This window comes from Schistocerca americana, chromosome 1 (assembly GCF_021461395.2).
Source record: "Schistocerca americana isolate TAMUIC-IGC-003095 chromosome 1, iqSchAmer2.1, whole genome shotgun sequence".
NCBI lineage: Eukaryota > Metazoa > Arthropoda > Insecta > Orthoptera > Acrididae > Schistocerca > Schistocerca americana.
The window spans coordinates 118,690,717-118,718,578 of NC_060119.1; the positions used below are offsets into that span (position 1 = coordinate 118,690,717).

Consider the following 27,862-nt stretch of genomic DNA (forward strand, 5'->3'; position numbering starts at 1 on the left):
ACCGAGGCAATATCTCGACATTCGGTAGAGCATATTGGTTTAGAACAGTAGTATAAGCGGTATGTGGGCGAGCGCTATCCTGTTGGAAAACATCCCCTGGAGTGCTGTTCATTAATGGCAGCACAACTGGTCGAATCACCAGACTGATGCACTGTTTTGCAGTTACGGTGCATGGGATGACTACGAGAGTGCTCCTGCCGTCATACGAAATCGCACCCGAGCCCATAACTCCAGGAGTATGTGCAGTGTGCCCAGCACGCAGAAACGTTGGTTGCAGGTCCTCGACTGCCTCTTTCTACACAAAACACCGCCATTACTGGCACCGACGCAGAACCACCTTTCATCAGGGAACATAACAGACTTCCGCCCTGTTCTCTGGTGAGCTCTCGCTTGACGCCACTGAAGTCGCAAATGTTGGTGGTTTGGGGTGGGTGGAATGTACGCTACGGGGCCTGTGACTCGAAGCTGTACTTGAAATAATCGATCTCTAACAGTCATGAGGAGAACACGCCAAGTGCCACATTCCACTTTCATAGAAACTTTGCTGAGTGGTAGAGGGGTCGAAATAAGCGAACACGAGTCCCAGCTTATCCATATATACTCGACCGTTTGTAAGAAAACTATAGTCAAATTTGTTGAGGTGCTTTATGTGCTGCTCAGTATGTAACTACTTCAGCCGAAGCGTTGGCTAAGTGGCTAGCATTGTGGTGCCAACTGCTGCTCAAATTGCTTCTGCAGATGCAGTGCGATTCGCCAGAGCCGTACGTCGAACACGGTAGTCTTCCATCTCAGTAGTGTCACGTGGCTGGAGGGGGCCCGGGTTGAAAGGGGGGGGGGGGCGGGGGCGTGACTGTACATTCTTGTGACCACTGCTGCCAGCAGTCATGTACAGTGGCTACATTCCTGCCAAATCTTTATGCAGTATCGTAGAAGGAACATCCAGCTTTTCGTAGCCCTGTTACATGACGTCGACGAAATTCGGTGGAGTATTAATAATGGCTTTTTGGTTGTGTATTTAATGCAAACCTAATTAGCAGCCTCATAGTGGCGCTACTAGCGCCACTCTTAAGAAACTGCCGCGAAACTGGAATAGACGCCATCTTTCAGATGTAGAAACACTGGTACCAACTTCCGATTATGTCGCACAACTCCTTCTTGGTGCTGCCATTTCTTCCTTCAATGTGTTAGTGCAGTCATCGATAATAAAATTTTAAAAAATCTTCATTTGTAATCGCTGTTTTCAGTACGAGATGATCGTGGCGTTTTAGAAGTGGATTCGTCATTTAATTAATCACGTGTTTCATATTTAGACTCACTGTGGTGTTAAAAATGCTGTGTTGCTAGGGCCTCCCGTCGGGTTGACCGTTCACCTGGTGCAAGTCTTTCGAGCTGACGCTACTTCGGCGACTTGCGTGTCGATGGGGATCAAATTATGATGATACGGACGACACAACACCCAGTCCCTGAGCGGAGAAAATCTCCGACCCAGCCGGGAATCGAACTCAGGCCGTTAGGTATGACATTCCGTCGAGCTGAACACTCAGCTACCAGGGGCGGACGCTGTGATGTTGATGGCTGCTGATGCAGAGGTGCCAGTATGGTGGGCAGATCTATAACGGAGTCCACTCGGTGTCGTAATGTCAAGTGAGAAGCAGCTTCAATAAATAACCAAGAGTCACCAAATCCAAAGGCTTATATCAGACTGCTATCTGTGTGACATCCAGCAAGCAAACCACAAAGGTTCCGCCACGCTGGATGAATATGCGTGCAGGCAGTGCCGATTTAAGGCCGAAGCGACACCAGCTAACCTGAGAGGGGCGCCACAGGAAAACTTGTGTACGTCTTCTATCGTAACTAGTAGCGAAAATGAACATGGGTGAAGCTTTAAGATTGTGAAAGCAAAAATGTTTCAGTAAACGTAGGACTCCAAACGAATCATTTCCGAATAATTACGAACGTCGAGAACCGCCAGTGATTTCAGTGTGAAACTTCGTTCTAATTAGTATAGAGATATTTAAAATGATAACTTTGTGATTAACTCCCCATCTAAATGAGGTCAAATTTCGCGAAACAAGAAACACATTAATACCTCAGCATGCTACAAATTGTGAAAGGAGTTTTCAAAACTCAAGACGATATGGGAATACCTAGGGTCAACACTTTCTCCAGAACTATCGCGTACACTGTCAACTGTAGCCACTGAAAGCGAGATCTTGAAGTCGGTAGACCCGGTAGACAGTTGAGTTCACCCAGAAAATAGCGCTTCCTCCTGGTTGCAGGGTGTTTGCTTTCAGCAGTTTCACGCCATACACGCCAGCGGCCGTCTGTCTGATGGAGCATAAAACGTGATTCATCTCAAAACGCCACCTGTCACCATCCAATGGACGTATTGGCATCCAAATTCCAGCCGTCATCAACGATGAACGGAAGTCAGCATGGGGGACGAAACGGGCTCCTGCGGCGGAGACGCGTACGCAGCAATGTTCGACGCCCAGTGGTTGAGGAGACAGTTGGTAGCCCCTTGCTTCATCTGGGTGGTCAGTCGATCGACAGTTGCACGTCTATTCGCGTGTACACATCTCAGCATACCTGTCATTTATGGCCTGTGGTGTGCCGCTGTTTCCTCGGCGTTGGTTTTCGGTGTGACCGAGCGGTTCTAGGCGCTTCAGTCTGGAACCGCGCGACGGATACGGTCGCAGGTTCGAATCCTGCCTCGGGTATGGATGAGTGTGATGTCCTTAGGTTAGTTAGTTTAAGTAGTTCTAAGTTCAAGGGGACTGATGGCATCAGATGTTAAGTCCCATAGTGCTCAGAGCCATTTGAACCATTTGAGCGTTGGTTTTGAGCACCGCCATTTTCCCCTGCGCGGTTTACATTAACCACGGTGGCACGCGAACAATTTACAGACTTAGCCATTTCGAAAGTGCTTCCAAACTCGTCGGATTTAAATCCAGTCGAGAATCTGTGGGACCACCTCGATCGGGCTGTTCGTGCCTGGTATGTGGGGAATGGTGACGGCAATGCAGTCGGCATGCCTCTACATCCCTGTCGGTACCTTCCAGAAGCTCACTCCCATGCTGCACGTCTCGCGGCATCCCGCGACGCAATGGTCAGAGAGTGTTTTGACACGTGATTACATTAATGTGACAGGACAATCCGAGCGGTCTAGGGCGCTGCAGTCATGGACTGTGCGGCTGGTCCCGGCGGAGGTTCGAGTCCTCCCTCGGGCATGGGTGTGCGTGTTGGTCCTTAGGATAATTCAGGTTAAGTAGTGTGTAAGCTTAGGGACTGATGACCTTAGCAGTTAAGTCCCATACGATTTCACACACATTTGAACATTTGGCTGGACAATGTACAATTTGTGAGCTACGGAGAGAGTCAAACAGCTGTAGAATGATCTGCTAATTTTGTTATTCCTGTGACAGGTGATAGTTAAGAAATAACACAAGAAGGGAAGGACAAGGAATATAACACAGTGATTTTCGTGCAGTACACTTACCTTATGATATGCTGGTGGTGTTTTATGTTATCCACTAACTGAAGGTACGTGTCGTCCGCGGAACTGGAATTACTGTTGAGACGCTTGTCATTCGAGTACGGATAGCGATCATTTGTATGACAGCATTTTTCGTCCTTCGGCCGTTCGGTGCCTTTTATGGAGACGAGGTTGTCGTTGAGAACCTCCAGCTCGGCAGCGATGTTGAGCATCAGCGTCAGGAGCGAGGCGTCCAGCAGAACCATCCCCTCGGTCGCGACGAACAGGCACGAGGCCTGCATGACGTACAGCAGCTCGTAGTGCGGGGACAGCGAGACGTCGGCCCCGTGCACGCACAGCGGCATCGGCAGCTCCCTGGCGGCGGCCGCGTCGCCGCTGAGCAGCCCCGACGCGGCGGGCACCGTCACCCACACCAACACCGTGAACCGCGAGACTCTCTGCAAACCAAAGGGGCCTCAGGTAGCACCGGCTCCAGGTGTAGGGTGCTGGCCGTGTGTCTTCTACCGGTGAAGTAATTCTTGGTAGTCTTCTAATCCGACCTTGGATGGTCCGTCACTCTGGTTAGTCCGACCATGCTGAGGCTCGCGAGCCTCTGCCGACTTGTCACTGACTGGACGCCTGTCGGGCCATTGTTGCGGTGTCTATCGCTGTGCATATTGTTATACTGTACGTTATTGTGCAGTTTTATCCTTTGTTGGGATTAAAAAACTTCGTTGTTTGCTTTATTCCGTGTTCTCTACCGTACTTATTACTGTAGATTCACTGTGTGTACAGTTGTCTGTTTTTAACATGTCTGGATTCGAACGCAAACACGTAACTCTTTCACTAAATGAAAAATTAGCACTGCTACAAAGACTGGACGAAGGAGATTCGCTCCAAAAAATTGCAAAGAAACTGAATGTAGGTGTTACGACAATTAAGGATTGGAGGAAGGATCAGAAAGACATTGACTCCTATACAGTTACGATTGGTGGTGAAAACACTCTGAAGAATCGCAAAACATTAAAAAAGCCTAAACTTGAACTGCTTGATAACGCATTGTGGATGTGGTTTTGTCAAGAAAGAAGGAAAGGAACTCCAATATCTGGGCCAATTCTCAAAGAAAAAGGGATAGTTTTGCACAAAAAACTGGATGCCGAAAGTACATTTGCTGCCAGTGAAGGCTAGAGTGACCCTTGGAAAACTCGTGAAAAATGTATCCCTGACTTTTTTTTTTCAAGTAATTTGTTTTCGTTTGTACTGTAAAAACAATGCATACAGGATAATCATTTCTTAGTTTATATATACAGTAGTTTATTTCTTTGTAAAAAATTTCTTTTTTTATATACAGTGCTATAAACATTTATAAGTTTACAGTATATATCGTTGATGCGTTATTATGTACAGTACAGTTCTGTAATTTGTTTGTCGTTTTCCTTCTAAAACCAATACATATTATAGTGTGTGTAGACGTTTTTTAGTTAATATACTGTTCAACACTGTATAAAAAACATCTTTTTATATTACTGAGACATCTTTTAGTTCTTAAATCGTTAAATTTTTTGTACTAAATGTCTTTTTATATTTTTTGCAATAAATATAGATTTTTCGGATAATCCGACCTTTTTCTCATTCCGACCATGGTCCCGGTCCCGAAGATTACGGATTAGAGGCGTTCTACTGTACGTACAGTCAGGTGCTAGAAGGTTTCCCCCGTGAATGGCACCCCATTCTTTACGGAATGCTGCACTGAGAGGTATCGATGTCGGTCGGTGAGGCCTGGCACGAGGTCGGCGTTCCAAAACATCCCAAAGGTCTATAGATTCAGGTCAGGACTCTGTGTAGGCCAGTCCATTACAGGAATGTTACTGTCGTGTAACCACTCCGCCACATGGCGTGCATTATGAATAGGTGCTCGATCGTGTTGAATGATGCAATCGCCATCCCTGAATTACTCTTCAACAGTGGGAAGCAAGAAGGTGCTTAAAACATCAATGTAGGCCTGTGTTGTGATAGTGCCACGCAAAACAACAAGGGGTGTAAGCCTCCTCCACAAAAAACACTACCACACCATAACACTACCGTCTTCCAATTTTACTGTTGGCACTACACGCGCTGACAGATGACGTTCACCGGGCATACGCCATAATCACACCCTGCCACCGGATAGCCACATTGTGTACCGTGATTCGTCACTCCACACAACATTTTCCCAGTGTTCCAATGTTTATGCTCCTTACACCAAGCGAGGTGCCGTTTGGCATTTATCGGCATGATGTATGGCTCGACCACGAAATCCAAGTTTCCTCACCTCCCGCCTAACTGTCATAGTACTTGCAGTGGATCCTGATTCAGTTTGGAATTCCTGTGTGATGGCCTGGATAGATGTCTGCCTACACATTACGACTCTCTTCAACTGTCGGCGGTCTCTGTCAGTCAATAGACGAGGTCGACCTGTACGCATTTGTGCTGTACGTTTCCAATTCACTATCACATCGGAAACAGTGCACCTATGGACGTTTAGGAGTGTGGAAATCTCGCGTACAGGCGTATGACGCAAGTGACATCCAATCACCTGACCACGTTCGAAGTCCGTGAGTTCCGCGGAGTGCCCCATTCTGCTCTCTTGGGATGTCTAATGACTACTCAGGTCGCCCATACGGAGTACCTGGCAGTAGGTGGCAGCACAATAGACCTAATACGAAAAACGTATGTTTTTGGAGGTGTCCGGATACTTCTGGTCACATAGTGTTCCAACACTGTAGGATAAGGCATATTGCTTCTTACCGCAAAGAAGACACGTTAACTTAAAGCACACCCCATGCACACATAACCGCCAACTCCAGCATCTCGGGCCCGCCTTCCCATGTGCTTACTTGTGTTTGTGAATGGTGTGTCTTTCTCTTTTGCTGTTGAGGGCTCTGACCGAAAGATTTATGTTAGTGTCTATCAATTGAGACTGTCTGGAACATAAGTGTCAACTCTACGCTAAGTAGCACATAGTTGAATCATAAAATCAACGTGACTCCATATTTCGACGATCCACCTCTCCGCCATCTTCGGGAAAGAGGCCGCTGTTGCTGCTATTGGGTCCCGCTGAAAGCTGATGCTAAGGCTGAAGTCGTCGACCTATATGGGGCCCCGGTTTTCGGCCACACCGATTCCCTTCGTCTCCAGTTTAATCTGGCTGTTAAAACCCCTCAAAAAACTGGTTTCTGAAATAACCGATTTTCTGTTTTTTGTTGCTATCACTTCCGCGGCAGACATATATCGCATTCGAAAACTGTCCCCAAACACTCGGACTGGTTACATCAAAGAACATAGCTAATACACGATTCCACGTCCTGCCAAGTAGAAAACCCTTGTCTCTATTAATGAACTTATTACATGGCGGCCTCTAGTAGACTAAAAGCAGCACGGGACAAAAATAAATAATTTTCAGCAAAAATAATTCAAATTGCCTCCTTAACAACACTGTTACAAACACGGGACGTATCGATGACTATCACGGTCTCATCATATTCCTCTTGTTTAAAAAAGCGAGTGAGATGGTGTAGTAGTTAGTACACTGGGCCCGTCCAGAATTAGGTTTTCAGTGACTTCTCTAAATCCTTCCAGGTAACTCATAGGATGGTGCCTTTGAAATGGCATGGTCGACTTTTTCCCCCACCGTTTCATAATCCGCCCTTGTGCTCCCTCTGTAATGATTGGATTGCGCTGTCGATAGGACGTTAAATTCTAATCTTCCATCCTTCATTTTTCGTTTAAACAATGTACTGCTATGGCTGATTTTTCATACTTTTATAGCTTCTTGCGACGGCGACGTTCCATGCATCTGTCCTGAACTGTGTGAATCGATCGGCCGGTATAAGCCTTCCCACATTGACACGGATATATGACAGGCTTCCTAAGTCACAAATCATATTTGATAGAGTCGAATAGAGTCTCCTTAACGTTCTTCCAGTCTCAAACGGTATGCCCCGAGCATAAGGTACAAAGGGCACAGAGCTATGCTTCTCTTCATGCACCTCCGGGGATGGTCCAAACTCCGTAGCTCGACGAACCTGCTTCTCGGAGTACCCACTTTCGTTGAACTCATGTTCCAAGTGTGTAAGTTCCTGTGTTAGGCAACCCTTGTTGTAAATAGCGTATGCTCCGAGTAAGAATCCTAAGGACGCCACTGCGGTGGTACGTCGATGGCAACAACACTTTGCATGCAGGTATCGATAGGTATGCGTTGGTTTTCAATAGACACAGTGGCCCAGAGAGCCACCATGATTTTTATAAACCATTGTCTTCTACAATGGAAGCTTCTTATCACTTTCAGCCTCCATAGTATAATTTATTTCTTGGATGAAGACAGCTGAAGTGGTCCAAAAATCGGTTAAAAGCGTCACCTGCCGTTCTGCCAAGATTGTATTGTCCCCATATAATTAGCGATTTAAGTGTGTCTACTTACAACCTGTTCTTCACTCATTTCTTGGCAAATGTGAACACCATATCTCCAATTCGGTCGATTTGTTGAAAAATGTTCAAATGTGTGTGAAATCTTATGGGCCTTAACTGCTAAGGTCATCAGCCCCTGAGCTTACACAATACTTAACCTAAATTATCCTAAGGACAAACACACACACCCATGCCCGAGGGAGGACTCGAACCTCCGCCGGGACCAGCCGCACAGTTCATGACTGCAGCGCCCCAGACCGCTCGGCTAATCCCGCGCGGCTCGGTCGATTTGGTTGGTTGATAGATTTGGGGGAGGGGACCAGACAGTGAGGTCATCGATCCCATCGTATTAGGTAAAGTTGGGGAAGGAAATCGACCGTGTACTTTCATGGTAACCATCCTGGCATTTACCCAAAGCGATTTAGGGAACGCACGGAAAACTTAAATCAGTGGTCGGACGCGGGTTTGAACCGTCGTCCTCCCGAATGCGAGTCCAGAGCGTTAACTACTGCGCCGCCTCGTTCGATTCGGTCGATGTCATTCGACGGTTGAAATCTCTGCGGCTGGATCCTTTGAATATACTTGACAGGAGCCTCTGAGAGATTCCTTGAGTTTGATTAGTGAAAAACTGAATGAGGACTTGATAAAGTTTTCTCGTCATACGTTGACCACATATTTTCCATTTAATGGCAATATTTTTGAACTGATTCGCGAAGTCACTATAGGTAGCCCTTTTGTGCCCATAGCTGCCCATTTATTCATGGAGAACTTTGAGGACAAGGTACTGAGGACTTCCGTTTTTCAACCAACGTGCTTCTGGCGACACGTCGTCGATACCTCTTTTGTCTGGCACCATAGACATGTACTCTTAACTGGTTTCTGGACTACTTCAGTTTTCTTTATCCTAATATGAAATTTACCATGGAGGTTAAAAGTGATGGGGAACATCCATTGTTTTATGTAATGGCTTAAAGAAAACTTGATGGTACTCTGTGACACAGAGTTAATCGAAAACCGATACACACCGATCGACATCTGCATGCAAAAGAGTTGCCACCCACCATATCAACGCAGTGCCGTCCTCATGACTCTGTTACGCAAAGCATATGTTGCGGATAGTCTAACACAGACACTTGCGCACTAGGAGGTTGTGTTCAAGAAAAATGGATACTCCGAGAAGTAGGTTCATCAAGCTATGGATTCTAGACTATTCCATGAGGTACATGAGCAGAAGCATAGATCTCCACTCTTTATTCCTTATGCTGGGGACATACCTTTTAAAATTGTAAAATTTTAAGGAGATTTGACATTAATAGTGCGTTCTATCCACCTACCAACATTAGAGCACTACTTTGCACTGTCGAAGATGGTTTGGGACTTTAATAAGCCTGGAATATAAAAAAAATCCCGTGTCAATGTGAGAAGGCTTACATCGGTCGCCGATTCACACACTTCAGGAAAGCAGCGTGGACAGTAGTCGCCAGAAGAGGCTGCAACAGCCTGAAAAATGGACGGTACCACAACATTGTTTAGACGATGGATACGGGATGAACGATACCCTGGTAGCTGCCGGTATGTCCGTTTTTTGGGACAGTGTTTAAAAAGAGACAACTGAAATTAGGTTGGCACGCAATTTGATTAACAGAGATGGTTTTCCTCTTAGCAGGACGTGGAACCTTGATGCGGAAGACCCGATCACCGAAATGTTGATTTTAGGATGTGACAGCAAACTCAAGCTGACTACGGTGTAGCGTTCTGATTTGTTTGCAGCTTAAAATTAGACTGAGATTCCTCGAACTAACTCTTCACTTTAAACTAACGCAGAGCCATCTCCTATTAGACTACCACCAAAAGTCAGGCAACAGGCTAACGCTGTTCCCGTACTTACCGTGGGGTGCACACATGGGTGTCCGCCGAAATTTTTGCAGAGGGGGGGGGGGGGAAAGGGGGAAGGGGGGGAGGAGAGGGGCAAGGCTGCAAAATTTCCGCTTTCATGTAATGAATTGGCCTGTTTGGAGACATGTCATGCCATAAGAACCAAATTTTATAGGCGACACAAAAAAATTTTATGTCCCAGAGAATTCATGGCGCTCCACTCGATGTCCACTACTGACCATTAAAATTGCTACACCACGAAGATGACGTGCTACAGACGCGAAATTTAACCAACGGGAAGAAGATGCTGTGATATGGAAATTATTAGCTTTTCAGAGCATTCACACAACGTTGGCGCCGGTGGCGACACCTGCAACGTACTGACATGAGGAAAGTTTACAACCGATTTCTCATACACAAATAGCAGTTGACCGGCGTTTCCTGGTGAAACTTAAGGAGGGCAAATGCGTACCATCACGTTTCCGACTTTGATAAAGGTCGGATTGTAGCCTATCGCGATTGCGATTTATCGTCCCGCGACATTGCTGCTCGCGTTGGTCAAGATCCAATGACTGTTAGCAGAATATGGGATCGGTTGGTTCAGGAGGGTAATACGGGACGCCGTGCTGTATCCCAACTGCCTCGTATCACTAGCAGTCGAGATGACAGGCATCTTATCCGTGTGGCTGTAACGGTTCGTGCAGCCACGTCTCGATCCCTGAGTCAACAGATGGAGACGTTTGCAAGACAACAACCATCTGTACGAACAGTTCGACGACGTTTGCAGCAGCATGGACTATCGTCTCGGAGACTATGGCTGCGGTTACCCTTGACGCTGCATCACAGACAGGAGCGCCTGCGATGGTGTACTCAACAACGAACCTGGGTGCACGAATGGCAAAAAGTCATTTTTTCGGATGAATCCAGGTTCTGTTTACAGCATCATGATTGTCGCATCCGCGTTTGGCGACATCGCGGTGAACACACATTGGAACCGTGTATTCGTGATCGCCATACTGGCGTGTCACCCGGCGTGATGGTATTGGGTGCCATTGGTTACACGTCTCGGTAACCTCTTGTCCGCATTGACGGAACTTTGAACAGTGGACGTTACATTTCAGATGTGGCTCTACCCTTCATTCGATCCCTGCGAAACACTACATTTCAGCAGGATAATGCACAACGGCATGCTGCAGGTCCTGTACGGGCCTTTCTGGATACAGAAAATGTTCGACTGCTGCCCTGGCCAGCACATTCTCCAGATCTCTCACCAATTAAAAACGTCTGGTCAATGGAGGCCGAGCAACTGGCTCGTCAGCCAGCCAGGGTGGCCGAGCGGTTCTAGGCACTGCATTCTGGAGCCGCGCGACCGCTGCGATCGCAGGTTCGAATCCTGCCTCGGGTATGGATGTGTGTGATGTCCTTGGGTTAGTTAGGTTTAAGTAGTTCTAAGTTCTAGGGGACTGATGACCATAGTGCTCAGAGCCATTTGAACCATTTTGAACTGGGTTGTCACAATACGCCAGTCACTACTCTTGATGAACTGTGGTACGGTGTTGAAGCTACATGGGCAGCTGTACCTGTACACGCCATCCAAGCTCTGTTTGCCCAGGAGTATCAAGGCCGTTATTACGGCCAGAGGTGGTTGTTCAGGGTACTGATTGCTCAGGATCTATGCACCCAAATTGCGTGAAAAAGTAATCACATGTCAGTTCTAGTATAATATATTTGTCCAATGAATACCCGTTTATCATCTGCATTTCTTCTTGGTGTAGCAATTTTAATGGTCAGTAGTGTATTAATAAAAACTTTGTATCCCAGATTCCAGGGTGGTGGTGGTAAAAATGCCCCTTCCTGGCCTCCCCCTCCCTACCCCCGGCCGCATCCCCATAGTGAAAACCTATGATGGTATCATTATGGGTTTTGATTTATTACCAACCCATCCTCAGATGACTATCTGGTAATAAGTTGCAACTGGTGATGATATATTTGAGTGATCTGTGGATAAGATATATAACAGAAGGATTCAACATAAAAATATTGAAAAATATGTGATATTATATTCAGCATGTAAAACATTTGTTTACCAGTGTTTAGTGTGTATATAGAAGATAAAAAACATTTATAAGTGACAAAAATGTGATAGATGTGCCGTTTCCCTGCAAGGATTCTGTACAGGTTTTGACGGCAGTGATGTTGAGAGACGGTGTTCAAACTGCCGTATGACAGATGTTGTTTTAGAGATGTTGCTGACGTAGTATGGATTTCTTTTTGTGGGTGAAGATGAAGCGTTTGTTGTACACGACGTCGATAGACACTCCAAAAGAGCTGGTTTGCCGTTTGGCTGAGGGTGCAGCCATTATTCGTAAAGTACCTGGTTGTTCTGAGCGAATTACACAACCATTACTCAGCAAATGTTGATGCAGGTATAAAAGGCCAACATTTCCAGCAATATGTCTAAAACAGTATTCATCACAGAACAGTTTGAACATCGTCTCTGAACATCGCTAGCCTTAAAACATTCATGGACCCCTCTATCGAGTAAACTTTACACTTGTGATTTTTTATGACATAAAAAGTGTTTTTTGCTATCTCCTGTAGACACTCAAAAATTTTTTATACGTAGTGTTTTTGAACACTCTGTATAGATTGATGTGAGCTGCCCAACAGTGTGTACTTTTGATTTTGATTTTTTTACCACACTAGTATCGGACGCGTCCCCATCTTCTACGGCATTCACGTTATGGAAAACAAAATGACTTTTGCAGTATTTATAAATAATCTGAAAGTTGCTCGTCACAAATGACAAGTTCCAACTTTTTTCGGTTTCCACATTGTCTAACTCGCCATCACAAGGCTAACACATCCTGTGTATAGTAATCGAGGTATAAGTATGAAGTGAGGACAGTCATCGGCCAGTCGTGAAGGGAAGTCTGGGCCACGTTCTTTGGCGAGCAGAGTCTCCGCCAATGAGAATTCTGCACAGCCACGTACTTCAACGCGTGGACAGCGTTAAAATAGAGCAATCGTAGACTACATACACATGCTTGTGGTTCTTCGGTGCTGGATGTATGGCTCTTGTGTGTTCAGCCCTGATCTGAGACGTTCTTAGTGGAGGAGGCTGATGTTCAAGTTTAACATGAGATTGAGTTTAACATACTCTTCTTAAGACTTATTCCGAATTACGGTTAGGTAAAGCACAACACTGTGCAGTTTAGCATATTAATTCAAAGTTACGATTTCAGGTTTGTAACAAGCCACTAGGATGATATATTTTGTACTGTGAGATATTCAGTCTTGACCCACGTGGGCCTGAAAAACATCCGAATCGCAGGCGGGCTAAATAAATCACATTCTCATTCATTTTACTGTTCTTGATATTGTCATATGATTCTTGAACGGCCGGCCGGAGTGGCCGCGCGGTTAAAGGCGCTTCAGTCTGGAACCGCATGACCGCTACGGTCGCAGGTTCGAATCCTGCCTCGGGCATGAATGTGTGTGATGTCCTTAGGTTAGTTAGGTTTAAGTAGTTCTAAGTTCTAGGGGACTTATGACCACAGCAGTTGAGTCCCATAGTGCTCAGAGCCATTTGAACCATTTGAACATTCTTGAACAATATGGGGATAAATTCTTTATTAAGTGGTGGCATAGCAGGACACATAATTTATCTGTGACTAATTGTTCTCTTCGTTGCACTATGAATTATCTTGAATTGAAATAATCATTAAATTCAAATCATTTTTTCTCAACATTTATTTATATTACCTTGTCAAAATTAAATTGATAGTTCAAACTTAACAGTTCTACATAACATGTCATTCGTCTGTGCACTTTCAATTAAGTTGCAGTAAAGGTCCTGCTACTATAGCATTTCATCTGAAACGCACGGCTTATGACTTGTACCTTAAAATAGTAAAACTGTTATTACGAATATTTCACTAAATTTGCACCCTTGCTAGTTTAAAGGTTTCTTGGTGTTCATCTTAAGTTCTTTTCAGGTGAGGTAAGGCACTTTTCAACCCTTTTTTGTCACTATAGCACCACTTGGGGCATGTCCGTATATGCGTAAATGCCCATTGTGCAGAGACGGCGCGTCGTAAAGTTTTATTTGTGAGAAAATACTTACTGAAGACATAGTCTGGTAAGCTCAGAATCCTTACTATGACCCCCAGAACCCTTGCCAATGTTCGGTACATCACTTATAACTACAATTAAGCCTCAGACCTTACATTACATGATTATTTTTATGTGCGTATATACTGTAACTTTGAAACTCATATCGAAAAACGTTTCAGTGCTCTCGAGAACATTATCTTAAGAATATCTAGTAAAAATTTCGACGATTTGCCATGAGTAGAAATTATAAAAGTGGGTGTCCACACAATTGGTACTTTTGGTACGCAAAAACTATGGTTTCTGGGGAGTTTTCTCAGGAAACGCCGATGAACAAATGGCGCCTTTATAAGCTATCTTTGGTGGACACTAGGTCACACCTAATTCAAAGGAACCAACCGATTTGCTCAGCTTTTTTGGGTTTCAGAAAGCGTCTAATATTTAAATTTTGACCGTGTGATGCAGGATAGCTACAGTATCACCGTTCTTCAGGTGGATACAAAAATGGCCGCTAGGCCAAAGACTATCAAAAACACTTGATCCCTTATCTCTGTGATCAATAGAACCCGAGACATGACCCACTGAAAAATCGCATTTTCACGCGAGGCTTTTGGGAAGGTACTGATACAGTGCACTGGCCAGTTTTATTGTGAGGTGCATTAAGATTTGAGTGGGAGTGGCTCACGTGTGTGATCGTGTATGTTGAGGTGCGTATCATGATTATTAATATGAACTGTTATATTGATCGTTGGTATTAATTCCGTGATTATAAAGTACTTACGATGTAGGCAGTCACGTGGAATAGCGTGTATTTTCTTACGTGTGTTATTTTAACAGTGCTGTGGCGAGAACTGCAGCACAGAATAAATAACTGGCATCCGATAAAACAAATTTACGTGTTCTTTACTGAACAGTAGCCGATACTTGCCTACAGTCACAACAATTTCAGCGCCACTTCATAAATGGAAACAAGACCGAGCGTGATCTTCTGTCGTCTTCAAGGCCTTTGACTGCTTGTGGCACGAGGGCCTCCTCTATAAACTTTTTGTACTGGGGGTTCGCGTCGCGTCGTATTTGCGTGACCAGACGTTTCACGTTTGTGCCGAAGACGGCATCTAAACAAATAGGCCTATACGAGCAGGAATGCCGCAGGGATCGATTCTCGGCCCCCTTCTGTACTCCCTGTATACATCTGACGTGCCACGCACCGACAAGGTATCCCTCGCGCTATACGCGGATGACACCGCATTCCACGCGCGTCCCCCAAGGATTGACGTCGGTCGCCGCCGCTTAAAAGAGGCATGCAACGTCCTAGGGGCCTGGACAACGAAATGGCAGCTTAAGTTCAATGCCATTAAAAGCCAGGCCGTCGCAATAACGAGACATAGAGTGCCCGTGGACCTCCAACCGCTGCGAATCATGGGAGGCCCCAGCCCTTGGTCTTCCACGGCTAATTATCTAGGGGTAACACTCGATAGGCACGTCACGTGGAAACCGCACATCCGAGAGGTCTGGGGCAAGGTGCATGGACGTTTGAAGGCGCTATATCCCCTACTAAACCCTCAATCGACGCTTCCTCCACACTGCAGAATTACGCTATATCTGTCACTGATCCGACCAGTGCTAGAATACGCGTCTGCAGTGTGGGGGAACGCAGCCGACCCTACACACACACATGTCGGCTCCAAGGGGTGTACCGCGCGAGGTGGCGCAGTGGTTAGCACACTGGACTCGCATTCGGGAGGACGCGCGTCCAGCCATCCTGATTTAGGTTTTCCGTGATTTCCCTAAATAGCTCCAGGCATATGCCGGGATGGTTCCTTTGAAAGGGGCACGGCCGACTTCCTTCCCCGTCCTTCCCTAATCCGATGAGTTCGATGACCTCGCTGTCTGGTTTCCTCCCCCCAAACAACCCACTCCAAGGGGTGCAAGGGAGAGCTCTGCGACTCGCGAGACTACCCGACCAGGGCCTCGCGTGAGGAAACCGGGATCCCCCATGATAAGGGACCGCATAAAACAGACTGCCCGACGGTTCTATGAAGCGTCGCCGCAATCTGACAGTCGGCTCATTTCAAGTCAGGGAACCCAGGAGCGCCGACGACGGACCACCAGGTGGCCCGACCTGCTTCGGCAGTGAGGTAGGCGGTGCACAAACGCGCCAGTGCTCCTGACGCCAAGAGGAAATACACAAACGTTATGGTAATAAAATGCGCATTGAGGGAACACAAGAATAGTTAGAAAAACTTAGCTGTACAACAAACAAACAGTAAGGGCTGTCCTTTAGGAAAAAGAGCAGGTGGTGACCGTGATCTTCTGCAGGGAGAGGCAGATCCAACTTTAGAAGGCTCAAGGTGAACTACAGAACCCCATAATGCTTACCTGATGCTATACAGATCCCTCATGTGTGTGGCCCGGCTGCCGCCACCAACAACAGTGGCATATTATTTAGAGCGAAGCTGTTATAAATTACTCAGCTGTGTGTACTACACATTGCTGTTAAATGTGGTTGTATCTTTCCGCGTTTAGTGGTTTCTTAAACTCAGTAAGGAAACCATATCCTAACGACAAACAACACCCCCATACCATAACGGCCCTGAGCCGCGGCCGGTTCGCGTTGATGCCATTTGTTCTGTGACAGTTTGTCGCAATCGAGTGGCATGTTATTTCTCCCTGAGTTACTACCATGACGAGTTGCTGACTTGCAGTGGCAGCAGCAGCGCTTCGATACTAGTACTGCTGTGCCATATTTGGTGTAACCTCTATATTTCTGTGTGGTGGTGCTGTGTGGTAGCCAGTCGGTTGGGACAGAAGTCTCCGCAGTGCGAGTTCAGGCCGGGACCGCAGGTGGCGTTCACACACAATCGGATTGTGAGGTAGTAGCTGCAAGAGGTACAAAGTTCGTTGTCCACCGAACCTGGACACTGAAGTTGAGTGATCAGTTAAGCTGCTATGAAACCTCAACTGCTCTGACATCTCTTCGTTCATTGCCAGTTGTTGCTTCCAGGGCCGTTCCGGCTAGCAGCAACATATGATGCCGGCCGTGGTGGCCGAGCGGTTCTAGGCGCTACAGTCTGGAACCGCGTGACCGCTACGGTCGCAGGTTCGAATCCTGCCTCGGTCATGGATGTGTGTTATGTCCTTAGGTTAGTTAGGTTTACGTAGTTCTAAGTTCTAGGGGACTGATGACCCAAGTTAAGTCCCATAGTGCTCAGAGCCATTTGAACCAACATATGATGTGTTGGAGTCGGTGAAATTTTGCAGCCATCTTCCTCTACAGTCTTTAACTATTAAATTGGTTGTTACTTCTCAGTGAAGCGCAGCAGTGATATTTTCTGCCTTGTGGGCGTTAACGCCCCAGTGACTTGCCCTGGACGTTAGCATAGTTTTCTGGAAGTGTGTTTTTCCTCGCCATGTTGATGCTGTCCAGCACGGCGTGTAGTTCTACAGCCTTTTAGATGTTTGTTAATATTTTTTTCTTAAGAGCGGTTATTGTGCCGTGACTGTTTTTAGACAACAGGTTTGAAGACGTAGTGCTGTTAGTATTTTCGCCCTCGTCTGATATTTTCCATTGTCGTACCGTTGGTCAGGCAGAAGGTAATTGATTAGGTTGTTGGTCGGTCCTTCAGCCATCCCTGGGTCGGGTTGCCATCCGATATTTAACCTTACTCTTGGCTGCCTGTCTCACCTCACCATACATTATAGCTACCCCCTCAGGTCGACCCTTGGAACACTTCTGAGCACCACTGTTCTGTTGGTTTTAGATTGTGATTTTCATTGTAGTCTGATGTACTGTGTGGGGCCTTCAGCCGTCTATTAATTTAGATTGTTTTAATTTTGAAATAAGGCCTTCAACTGACTTAAATTAAAATTTGAAGATTGATTTGTTTAAAAATTAAATTTTGAAAGTTTGTTCTATCTGAAATTCTTGTTATCCGGGCCTTAAGCCCTTAGTTGTTCAATTTTCAAGTGTGTGGCTTTCAGTTGAGCTTTTAAGTGGAATATTTTTAAGATAAGGCCTTTAGCCGACTTAAAGTTTGAAGATTGATTTGTTTAATAACTAAAATTTTGAAAGTTTGTTCTATCTGAAATTCTTGTTATCCAGGCGCTAAGCCCTGAGTTGTTCAATGTCTTGTGTGTGGCCTTCAGCCGAGCATTTACATGAAATATTTTTTTTTAGATAAGGCCTTCAGCCGCGTGTATTCTTTAAAGTATTTTTTATAACTTGTGTTCAGGCCTTCAGCCTTTCTTGTTTTTGGTGTGGTTTTGGGCCTTCAGCCCAGGAGGTATTGCAAGTTTTCTTAACTAGGCCTTCAGCCATATTGTCTTAATTTGATCCTTTTAAGGCAATATTTAATTAAGTGGTGCTTAGGAAAATAAAGGTTTGTGTGTTTTGTGTAACTAACAGTAACTGATTACGGCCCCCTCCACAACCATACCCTGATCCGCTCTATCCTGCAAAACCAGACACCTCCACCATCCTTCACTGTTGGCAATGGACATTACAACAGGAAACTTTCTCAAGACATTTGTCAAAACCAAACCTTGCCGCCAGATTGCCACAGAGTATAGCATGATTCGTGACCGCAAATCATTCATTTCCACACCCACTGTCCAGTAGCGTCCCTCTTTATACCACCTCAAGCTTCGGTTAGCACTAACTACAGAAACGTGTGGTTTACGAGCTTCTGCTCTACCGTAGTACCCCATTCTTCGTCTCCTAACACAATCATTCCGCTACCTGGACTGCCGGTAGGGCTTTGGAACTCACGAGTGGTTCCTTCCGCTGACTTCATGCGGTTTGTTTACATCCGCCCTCCGCAGTGCTCTACGGTCCCTGTTCGCCAGTACACGATGTCTAACCGGTCTTGGTATGGCTATGGTTCTTCCTTCGCATTTCCACTTCACACTCACAGCACCAGTAGTTGGAAGCTTTAGAAGCGTTGCTACTCAGATCAAATCCGATGACCAGTCTACATTGGAAGCTACTGAGATCTACTGATCGACCCATTCTGCTGTCAATGTTTCTCTACTGATGAAACATCCTGCCTTCTTTTGTACTGGCGTGACATCTAATAGTCAGTTCCGGATTACAAAGGGGTGTCCAGATGTTTTGACCAGGTGATGTAGGACGAGCGAAATTGTGCTACATTCTCTGAAAATTATTTCGAGCAGTTAGTTCATGAGCCCACGTGAATAGTACATGGTTGTGAAAACACACTTGACCTCTTAGCAACAAATAATCCTGAGTTGATAACAAGCACCAAAACCGATTCAGGGATTAGTGAACAAAGGGCTGTCGTAGCGAGAATGAATATTGTAATCCCCAAATCCTCGAAAAATAAGCGAAAAACATACCCATTCAAAAAAGAGGATAAAAGTTCACTTGACGTCTTCCTCAGAGACAATCTCCACCCATTCCATATTCATAATATAAGTGTAGACCAGATGTGGCTTAAATTCAAAGAAATAATTTCAGCAGCAATTGAGAGATTTATACCAAAAAAATTAACAAACGACGGAGCTGATCCTCCTTGGTACACAAAATGGGTTAGAACACTGTTGCAGAAACAACAACGAAACAAACATGCCAAATTTAAACAGACGGAAAATGTCCAAGATCGGCGATCTTTTACAGAAGCTCGAAATTTAGCGCGGACTTCTATGCGAGATGCCTATAACAGTTTTCACAACAAAACTTTGTCTCGAAACCTGGCAGAAAATCCAAAGAGATTCTGACTGTATGTGAAGTATGTTAGCAGCAAGAAACAATCAATGCCTTGTTCCATTGAGTTTCGGGTGTGCAGCCGCAATAAATCTCCTTCTTCTTCTAATATTTCGGCTGTGTAACGTTCAGCCATCTTCAGAGTGAGCCGCAAGACTGCCGCTCCAGTTTTTTTTTTTTTTTTCTTTATTGAATTTCAATTCCCCCCGAAGGGGGCGGGCTGGCAGCAGCTTAGTATTCCGCTCTTCAGCCTACAGACTTTGTTAGAAAGATGAAGAGAATAAATAATAAAAACAGGCGATAAAATCGGAGACTTAAAGAGTAACATGGCGAAAAAAAATCGTGGAACTTAAAACAAAGAACAGAAGGATGATGATGCTAATAAAATACATACGAAGCAGACAGGTAAAACAATAGACAGACAATTAAAAAACACGGCGACAGTCTGGTTTCTGTTCGCAAAAGACATAAAATTCACACCTAGCGACAGCATGGTTTCTGTTCGCAACACGAGAAAGACGAACAACACTGAATAGTCGCTGGAACACTGCACTAAAAAGTTGGCAAATGTGACATACCACAGCCGAGAGCAGGTGGGGGGAAACTGGACAGATGATGGGAAAATAAAAAAGGGGGAAAGGAGAGTAAAAGCGAAGGGGGTGGGGGAGCCGGGAAAGGAGCTGATGGAGGATGAGGACCCATAAGAGGGGTGGGGGGCGCTGGGCAGACGCGACAGGGAGTGGGGTAGGCAGAGGAGGGGAATACAAAAGGACTCGGTGGGGGGGGAGAAGGGAGGTAGGGAGAGGTTTAGTGGGGAGAAAACAGCATGGAAGGGGGCAAGAGGGAGCCCAGGGAAAGGACAGAGTAAAGGAGGGGCAGTGAGGATGAGAGTTGATAGGAGGGATAAATGGAGGGAGAGAGGGCATCATCCGGGAGGGGGAGTTGACGGAAGCCACCTTGGGAAAGGAGATGAAGGATGTGGAGATGGAGGGTAGGGGGGACACAACGGTGAAGGTGTGGCAGGGGGCGGGGATGAGAGAGGAGAGGAGCAACCAGGGGGTGTGGGGGTTCAAGACGGCGGGAGGTGTAGAGGATGCGGATATGTTCGAGGAATAGGAGCAGATGGGGGAAAGGAATGAGATCATAGAGGATCCGCGTGGGGGACGGGAGGCGTATACGGAAGGCGAGACGGAGTGCACGAGGCTCAAGGATCTGGAGGGACTTATAGAATTTGGGGGGGGGGGCAGATATCCAGGCAGGACTGGCATAACAGAGGATGGGATGGATTAAGGATTTGTAGGTGTGGAGGATGGTAGAGGGGTGCAACCCCCATGTCCAGCCAGAGAGGAGTTTGAGGAGTCGGAGGCGGTGCCGCTCCAGTGCTTGCTTCGTCCCTTTATGCTGTTTTACCGCGCGACTGCGCATGCGGCCACAGATGCAAATGCGCCAGAGACGTTGGGCGGCAGAGACGTGCATAATGCGCGAGTTGTATCTATGACTCCGCAGTTTATCTGTGTTGGCATATCGATATATCATTGTGAGCTGCACTCTGATGACGTCTTTGCGAGTTTATTACAGCAAGTGCCGTATTTATCAAGATTGAAACCACTATCTCTGTTAATTAAATTCGTCGTCAAACGAATTTCAATTGCCTCCTTCACTATCGAGTCCCAAAAGGATGATGTAATTGCTAAAATTTCGACGTTGTCGTACAACATACTGTGACCATTATCAATACAGTGCTCTGTCACTGCCGACTTGTCAGGTTGTAAAAGTGGTGTGTACCTCCGGTGTTCTGTACATCTTTCTTGGGCAGTACGAGTTGTTTGTCCGATGTAAGAAAGGCCACATTCACATGGAATTTTGTAAACTCCAGATTTTCGGAGCAGCAAATCATCTTTGACGGAGCCCACGAGTGCAGCTGTCTTGGGTGGAGGACGAAAAATTACTTTTACTTTGTGTCTGCCGAGAATGCGTCCTATTTTTGATGAGAGGCTACCAACATATGGCAGGAAGGCTATCGATTTAAAGGTTTCTTCATCTTCTTCTGCTTTCTTTGTGGCCTCTCTCAGTTTCATTTTGAGTGCCCTCTGTATTTGTTGTGGAGAGTACCCATTGTAAGTGGGAAAGTTCATCTTGCAGACTGCTCTCGTCAGAAATAATATGCGCTCTGTGGGTCAAGTTTCGGAGAACACTCATTGTCTGGGCAGGAGGGTGGCAGCTATTTGCACGTAAATACAGATCGGTGTGCGTCGGCTTCCTATAAACTTCATGTCCCAAAGTGCCATCCTCTCTGCGCCGAATCAAAACATCCAACAATGGAAGGCGTCCCTCCTTTTCAATTTCCATTGTGAACTTTATTTGATCGTGGAGGGAGTTCAGATGTCTTAACAAGTCTTGCAAGTTGTCTTCACCATGGGGCCAAACTACAAAGGTGTCATCAACATACCTCCAGAATACCGTGGGTTTCAAGTCAGCAGATTCAAGTGCCTTCTCCTCGAAGTCCTCCATAAATAAATTGGCCAGCAGAGGGGATAAGGGACTACCCATGGCGACTCCGTCCGTCTGTTCAAAAAATTCGTTGTTAAATAAGAAATATGTGGAGGTCAGAACATGTTTAAATAAAGCTGAAATCTCTTTGTCAAAATTTCTTTCAATAAGTTAGAGAGATTCTGGAAGGGGAACCTTTGTAAATAAAGCCACCCCATCAAAACTAACTAATATATCAGACGGGTTCATCTTCAATGATTTCAGTTTACTAATGAAATCACCCGAGTTTCTTATGTGGTCAGTGCATTTTCCCACAAGAGGCCTCTACAATGATGCCAGATGTATGGCAACGTCATAGGTCGGAGAGCCTATGTTACTTACTATGGGGCGTAGAGGGACATCTTTCTTGTGGACCTTTGGTAGTCCATAAAGTCTAGGAGGCACCGGACCACTTTGTTTCAATCGCCGAACAACTTCTGGTGGAAAGGGAGAATCATTCAGAAGCGAAACAGTTTTCTTGGCCACTCGATTAGTGGTATCCTCCGAATGCGAAAATATTTTGTTGACACCGACCTACCGCACTGCCGCTACGGTCGCAGATTCGAATCCTGCCTCGGGCATGGATGTGTGTGATGTCCTTAGGTTAGTTATGTTTAAGTAGTTCTAAGTTCTAGGGGACTGATGACCTTAGAAGTTAAGTCCCATAGTGCTCAGAGCCATTTGACACCGACCTACATACTCAGAAACGATCACGACGATAAAATAACGGAAATCAGAGCTCGTACGGATAGGTGTTCGTTCTTTCCGCACGCTATACGAGACTGGACTAATAGAGGTCCGGCCGGGGTGGCCGATCGGTTCTAGGCGCTACAGTCTGGAACCGCGCGACCGCTACGGTCGCAGGTTCGAATCCTGCCGCGGGCATGGATGTGTGTGATGTCCTTAGGTTAGTTTAAGTAGTTCTAAGTTCTAGGGGACTGATGACCTCAGCAGTTAAGTCCCATAGTGCTCAGAGCCATTTGAACCAACTAATAGAGAATTGTGAAGGTGGTTCGGTGAACCGTCTGCCAGGCACTTAAATGTGATTTGCAGAATATCCATGTAGATGTAGTTCAGAAAGGGGTTTTGCTCGAGTGAAGAAAACTCCCTTCAATGAAAGATCTATTATGGTATGAGATATTGATATACGGCCAAAGAAGAAGTTCTTGAAAGTGTACGCAGAAGTATATGGAAGTGAAATGTGGACTATAGGAAATACAAAGAAGAAAAAAATGGAAGTATTTGAAATCCAATCTTATCGGATAGTATTGAAAATCAAGTGAACAGAAAAAGAAAAAAACGGAGAAGCTTTAAAAGTAGTAGGTGAGGAGAAAAGTCAATGCAGGACATCTCACTTGAAAGAGGAGCTTAATACTGGGGCATTTGCTATGGAATCGGGGAATAACTAAATTGGCGAGGGACGAGACGCTTGAAAGGAAACTTAGTAGGGGCACGCGAATGAGCAAAACTGATTATAGGGATAAAAATATTTGCACAAGACAGAAAAAATATGGAAGACAGCATGAAACCAGTCAAAAGACCGACCACCGAAAGCAGTAATGGCGGCGTCCTGTCGAGACACTGAGGCACAGCCGGAGTAGGGAGGCCGGCAGGGGGGACTCACATGGTGCGTGTTGTAGAGCCTGGTGGCGATCGTGCGGCAGCGCTCCCTCGCCCCCGCGTTGTCCGCGAACAGCGTCTGGGTCTGCTGCAGCTGCACCAGCAGCCGGTCGAAGCGCCTCTTGTCCAGCGCGAACAGCAGCGCCTGTCCACAAAAGTAATCTCAGTTCGTCCTACTTATCTTGATGGTACAGCGCCCATGTAGAACAACTATTGATTTCCTTTATTAAATCGTTGATTTCATTTATTGCCTTACACTCGTACGCAACAGAATTAGGACGCCTTTACACTGCAGCAGCGCTGGTGACACCTGTATCTCCTGGATGCAGAACTCTAGTCTCTGAGCACAGAACATCTGCATACTGTGCTTTGCATCGACCCCAATGCCAAAAACTTTCCATTGATTTGTACGTGAATAAGGATTATTTACTGTTTCAGAATACACATCTTATGTCACGGACTGCAACTTGCCGAAGCAGGTAATTGTCAGATCAGCAGAATATTGAAACAGCTCGTTAGAACCTACATACATAACCGTGCCCTGATCTACGCTACGAACTGTGTAACTCCTTAGTGGTTTTGTTCCTGAAAACGGTAACAAAGTTTAGGGCTCCACAAATACACTGCTCGACAAAAAAAGTGAAATACGGCTGAGCTGGGTCTGTCACGTTATTTCAGCGTTTACGACATCGGCTCAAGTTTGCCAGGAACTTGGAAGTATGAGCCCAGTTACAAGTATTACATTGCTCTCCCCCTACGCTGGATGCATGCACTCACTCAGTTAGGAAAGATGTGATAACGCCATGTATCCTCACCAGAGGCAAGCTGGTACACAAATGCTGTAACTGGTCCTTGATGTACTGGATACTTGCACTGGGACAGTGCTGACGCCTGAGCTCCTGCCCCACATGTTATATTGGGGATAGATCCAACACATGTTCTATTGAGGACAGATCTGGGCATCTTGCTGACCATGGCAGTATCTCTCCTGAGGCAGGCTGGAACACAACTGCTGTAACTGATCCGTGATGCACTGGGTACTTGCACTGGGACTTGACATCCGAACTAGTCCCACACGTGTTCTATTGGCGATAGATCTGGGGACCTTACAGGGCACAGGAGTAGCTATCCTGAGGCGAGCTGGTACACAACTGTTGTAATTTGTCCTTGATATACTGGATACTTGCATTGGAAAAGGGTTGACGTCCGAGCTAGTCCCATGTATGTTCTATTGGGTACAGATCCAACAGATGTTCTGTTGCGGACAGATGTGGGCACCTTGCAGGTCCTGAGAGTACCTCTCCTATGGCAAGCTGGTACACAACTGTTGTAACTGATCCATGATATACTGGATACTTGCACTGGGACAGTGCTGACGCCTGAGCTCCTACCACACATGTTCTATTGGGGACAGATCCAACACATGTTCTATTGGGAACAGACCTGGGTATCTTGCTGGCCATGGGAGTACCTTCCCTGAGCGAAGCTGCTCCAGAACTGGTGTAACTGCTCCTTGATATACTGGATACTTGCAATGGGTAGAGTTGATGTCCGCGCTGGCCACACATGTGTTCTGTTGGGAACAGATCCAACACATATTCCATTGGGGATAGATACAACTCATATTCTATTGGGGACAGATCTGGGTATCTTGCTGGCCACAGGTATACCTCAAGAGCACACAAACAGTTCATGGAGAGATGTGCCATGTGTTGACCAGTACTGTCCTGTTGAAAAATGGCATCACAATAACGCCACATGAGATACACATGAAGATACAGAATGTCTGTGAGGTATCTTTGTGCCTTCAAAGTTCCCTCAATCACTGCCAGCCATGACATGATGTCATACCCGCTGGCTTCCCACAAAATATCACCGCTGTGCCTCTCGACATTCGCCAACGACAGTCATCTGGGGTGGCGTAGAACCACGATTCACCACTGGACACAGCAATCCATGCTTCCCGGTCTCGTACCTCTCCGAACACAACCGTTCTGATTGCGATCTTAACTACAGCCTACGCATGAGACAGTAATCCCTAGTCCAGCTGTTCCTAGTCTGTAAATAATAGTGCGGGACGATACAGAGTGTTGCAGTGTTGCAGAATGTTTCAATACTTGTTCTCGGATGACAGACTCAAATGTGAAGTGTTTACCACATGCTTGGTGAGCAGTTCAGTGGCCCTCCCTTGTGTGGTCAAACAGCATTTACCAAAATGTTGGCGGCATGTATTCATGCCCTCACGGTCCTATGCAATCCAGTATCGAACCACTGTCACATCCAAATGCCGCACAAATCTGTATATTGCACAAATCGAGCATCCAGCCAAATGGAGACTCACAATGAGGTCCGTTTCAAACTCCGGCTGTCCCACGTCAGTTACCAGCATCTCAGTATCCTTCTCAGTGGTCACTCAAGACCTGGTGCTGTTTACGCGTCTTATGTACCCTACCAGGGCTGATAACTAAATATAAACGCTAAAGCAATCGGCCGTTCTAAACGTCACAGAGAATTGCAGCTCTAATCATTTACATACTCGCCGATAGCTTGTATATATATGAAGTGACATTGACATCCGAGCTGTCTTTTTGGTGCTTCATTTTTTTTTCTTCAGGCAATGCATTTCGCTTGCGTCGTGTCTTTACTGTCAGTATGCTGTACGAAGCTGACAAGTGTTATCACTATGATTCCCAAAATCTGTTATTTTGTACATGCAACTGTGTTGGCAAAATACAGTATATGTAGCATCCATAAGTGCAGATAAGTCCGTGAAAACTCTATATTGAAGCCCTGTTGAAGGTAACATACTGTTGCATTCTATGGATTGGCTACCACGTGGTAACCAATCGATCTATATACAGAATACTACTCATGTCAAAATGAGAAACATTCAGGCAAATGCGAAATTATTCCAAAATCAATAACGTAAATTTTCTCCAAACATTCTAAGCCTGAAACCTCGCTATAAAACAGAATTATTATTAACTGGCATGATAAATGCTAGCAGGAAATGCATTGCTTTCGATGCCATGAATGTAAAAGTGTATTTCGTTTTAGGCTGTTAAAGTTTTCTGTTTGCTACAGGTTCTCGAATTTAATTTATCCAGAACCTTGTAACATATGCTGTAATTGTTGGGGGAGAAATTCACTGCCTCTGGCCATAAATCGAACTTTATCAACGAATAATTTTAATATAGGCAAAAGAACGCAATATCTTCTATTTAAATTTAGGCCAAGTATTTTATACACTGAACCGCCAAAGAAACTAGCATAGGCATGCGTAATCAGATACAGTGGTTTGTAAACAGGCAGAATAAGGAGCTGCTTTTGGCAACGCCTATGTAAGACAACAAGTGTCTGGCGCAGTTGTTAGATTGGTTACTGCTGCTACAATGGCTTATTATCAACATTTAGCCGCGTGGAGTGGCCGCGTGGTTTAAGACGCCATGTCACGGATTGCGCGGCCCTCCCCGCCGGGGGTTCGAGTCCTCCCAAGCGCTTGGCTGTGTGTGTTGTTCTCAGCATAACTTAGTTTAAGTTAGTTTAAATAGTGTGTAAGTTTAGGGACTCATGACCTCAGCAGTTTGGTCCCTTAGGAATTCACACACATTTGAACCTTTTCTTTATCAAGATTTAAGTGATTTTGAACGTGGTGCTATAGCCGGCGCACGAGCGATAGTACATACCGTCTCTGAGGTAGAAATTAAGTAGGGTTTTTCCCCTACGACCATTTCACGAGTATACCGTGAATATCAGGAATCCGGCAAAGCGTCAAATCTCCGATGTCGCTGCGGCAGGAAAAGGAGAGAAGCTACCATATCACCAGTGCAGACTAGGCAGGGAAACAGGTCATCGCAGTGAACAGGTGCGAAAGCCACGAAAGTTCGTTGCACTGAGAAAAATAAAAATTAGTAAAATCCCGCTATACATGTAGGTACTCGTTATGCATCAAAGAAAGGGAGCAATCGATTACAGAAAGCTACAACAGTCAGAGCATTATCTGACGAGCACGTGGGCAGAAGGAAGTAATCACATACAAAATCACGACAAGATGTGAAATCAGCACTCACAAAACAGACAAA

The 27,862-nt window shown here is 45.7% G+C and overlaps 1 protein-coding gene across 1 annotated transcript in view; it reads right to left on the reverse strand.

Annotated features, from left to right (window-relative positions):
• LOC124604915 (odorant receptor 43a-like) overlaps window positions 1-27,862 on the reverse strand; it is a 107,017-nt gene that overhangs the window by 54,967 nt on the left and 24,188 nt on the right. Inside the window, exons 2-3 of the mRNA XM_047136522.1 lie at window positions 23,785-23,925; window positions 3,500-3,933 (exon numbers count right to left, since the gene is read on the reverse strand). Of these exons, the coding sequence (XP_046992478.1) occupies window positions 3,500-3,933; window positions 23,785-23,925 (575 nt within the window). The remainder of the gene's footprint in view (window positions 1-3,499; window positions 3,934-23,784; window positions 23,926-27,862) is intronic.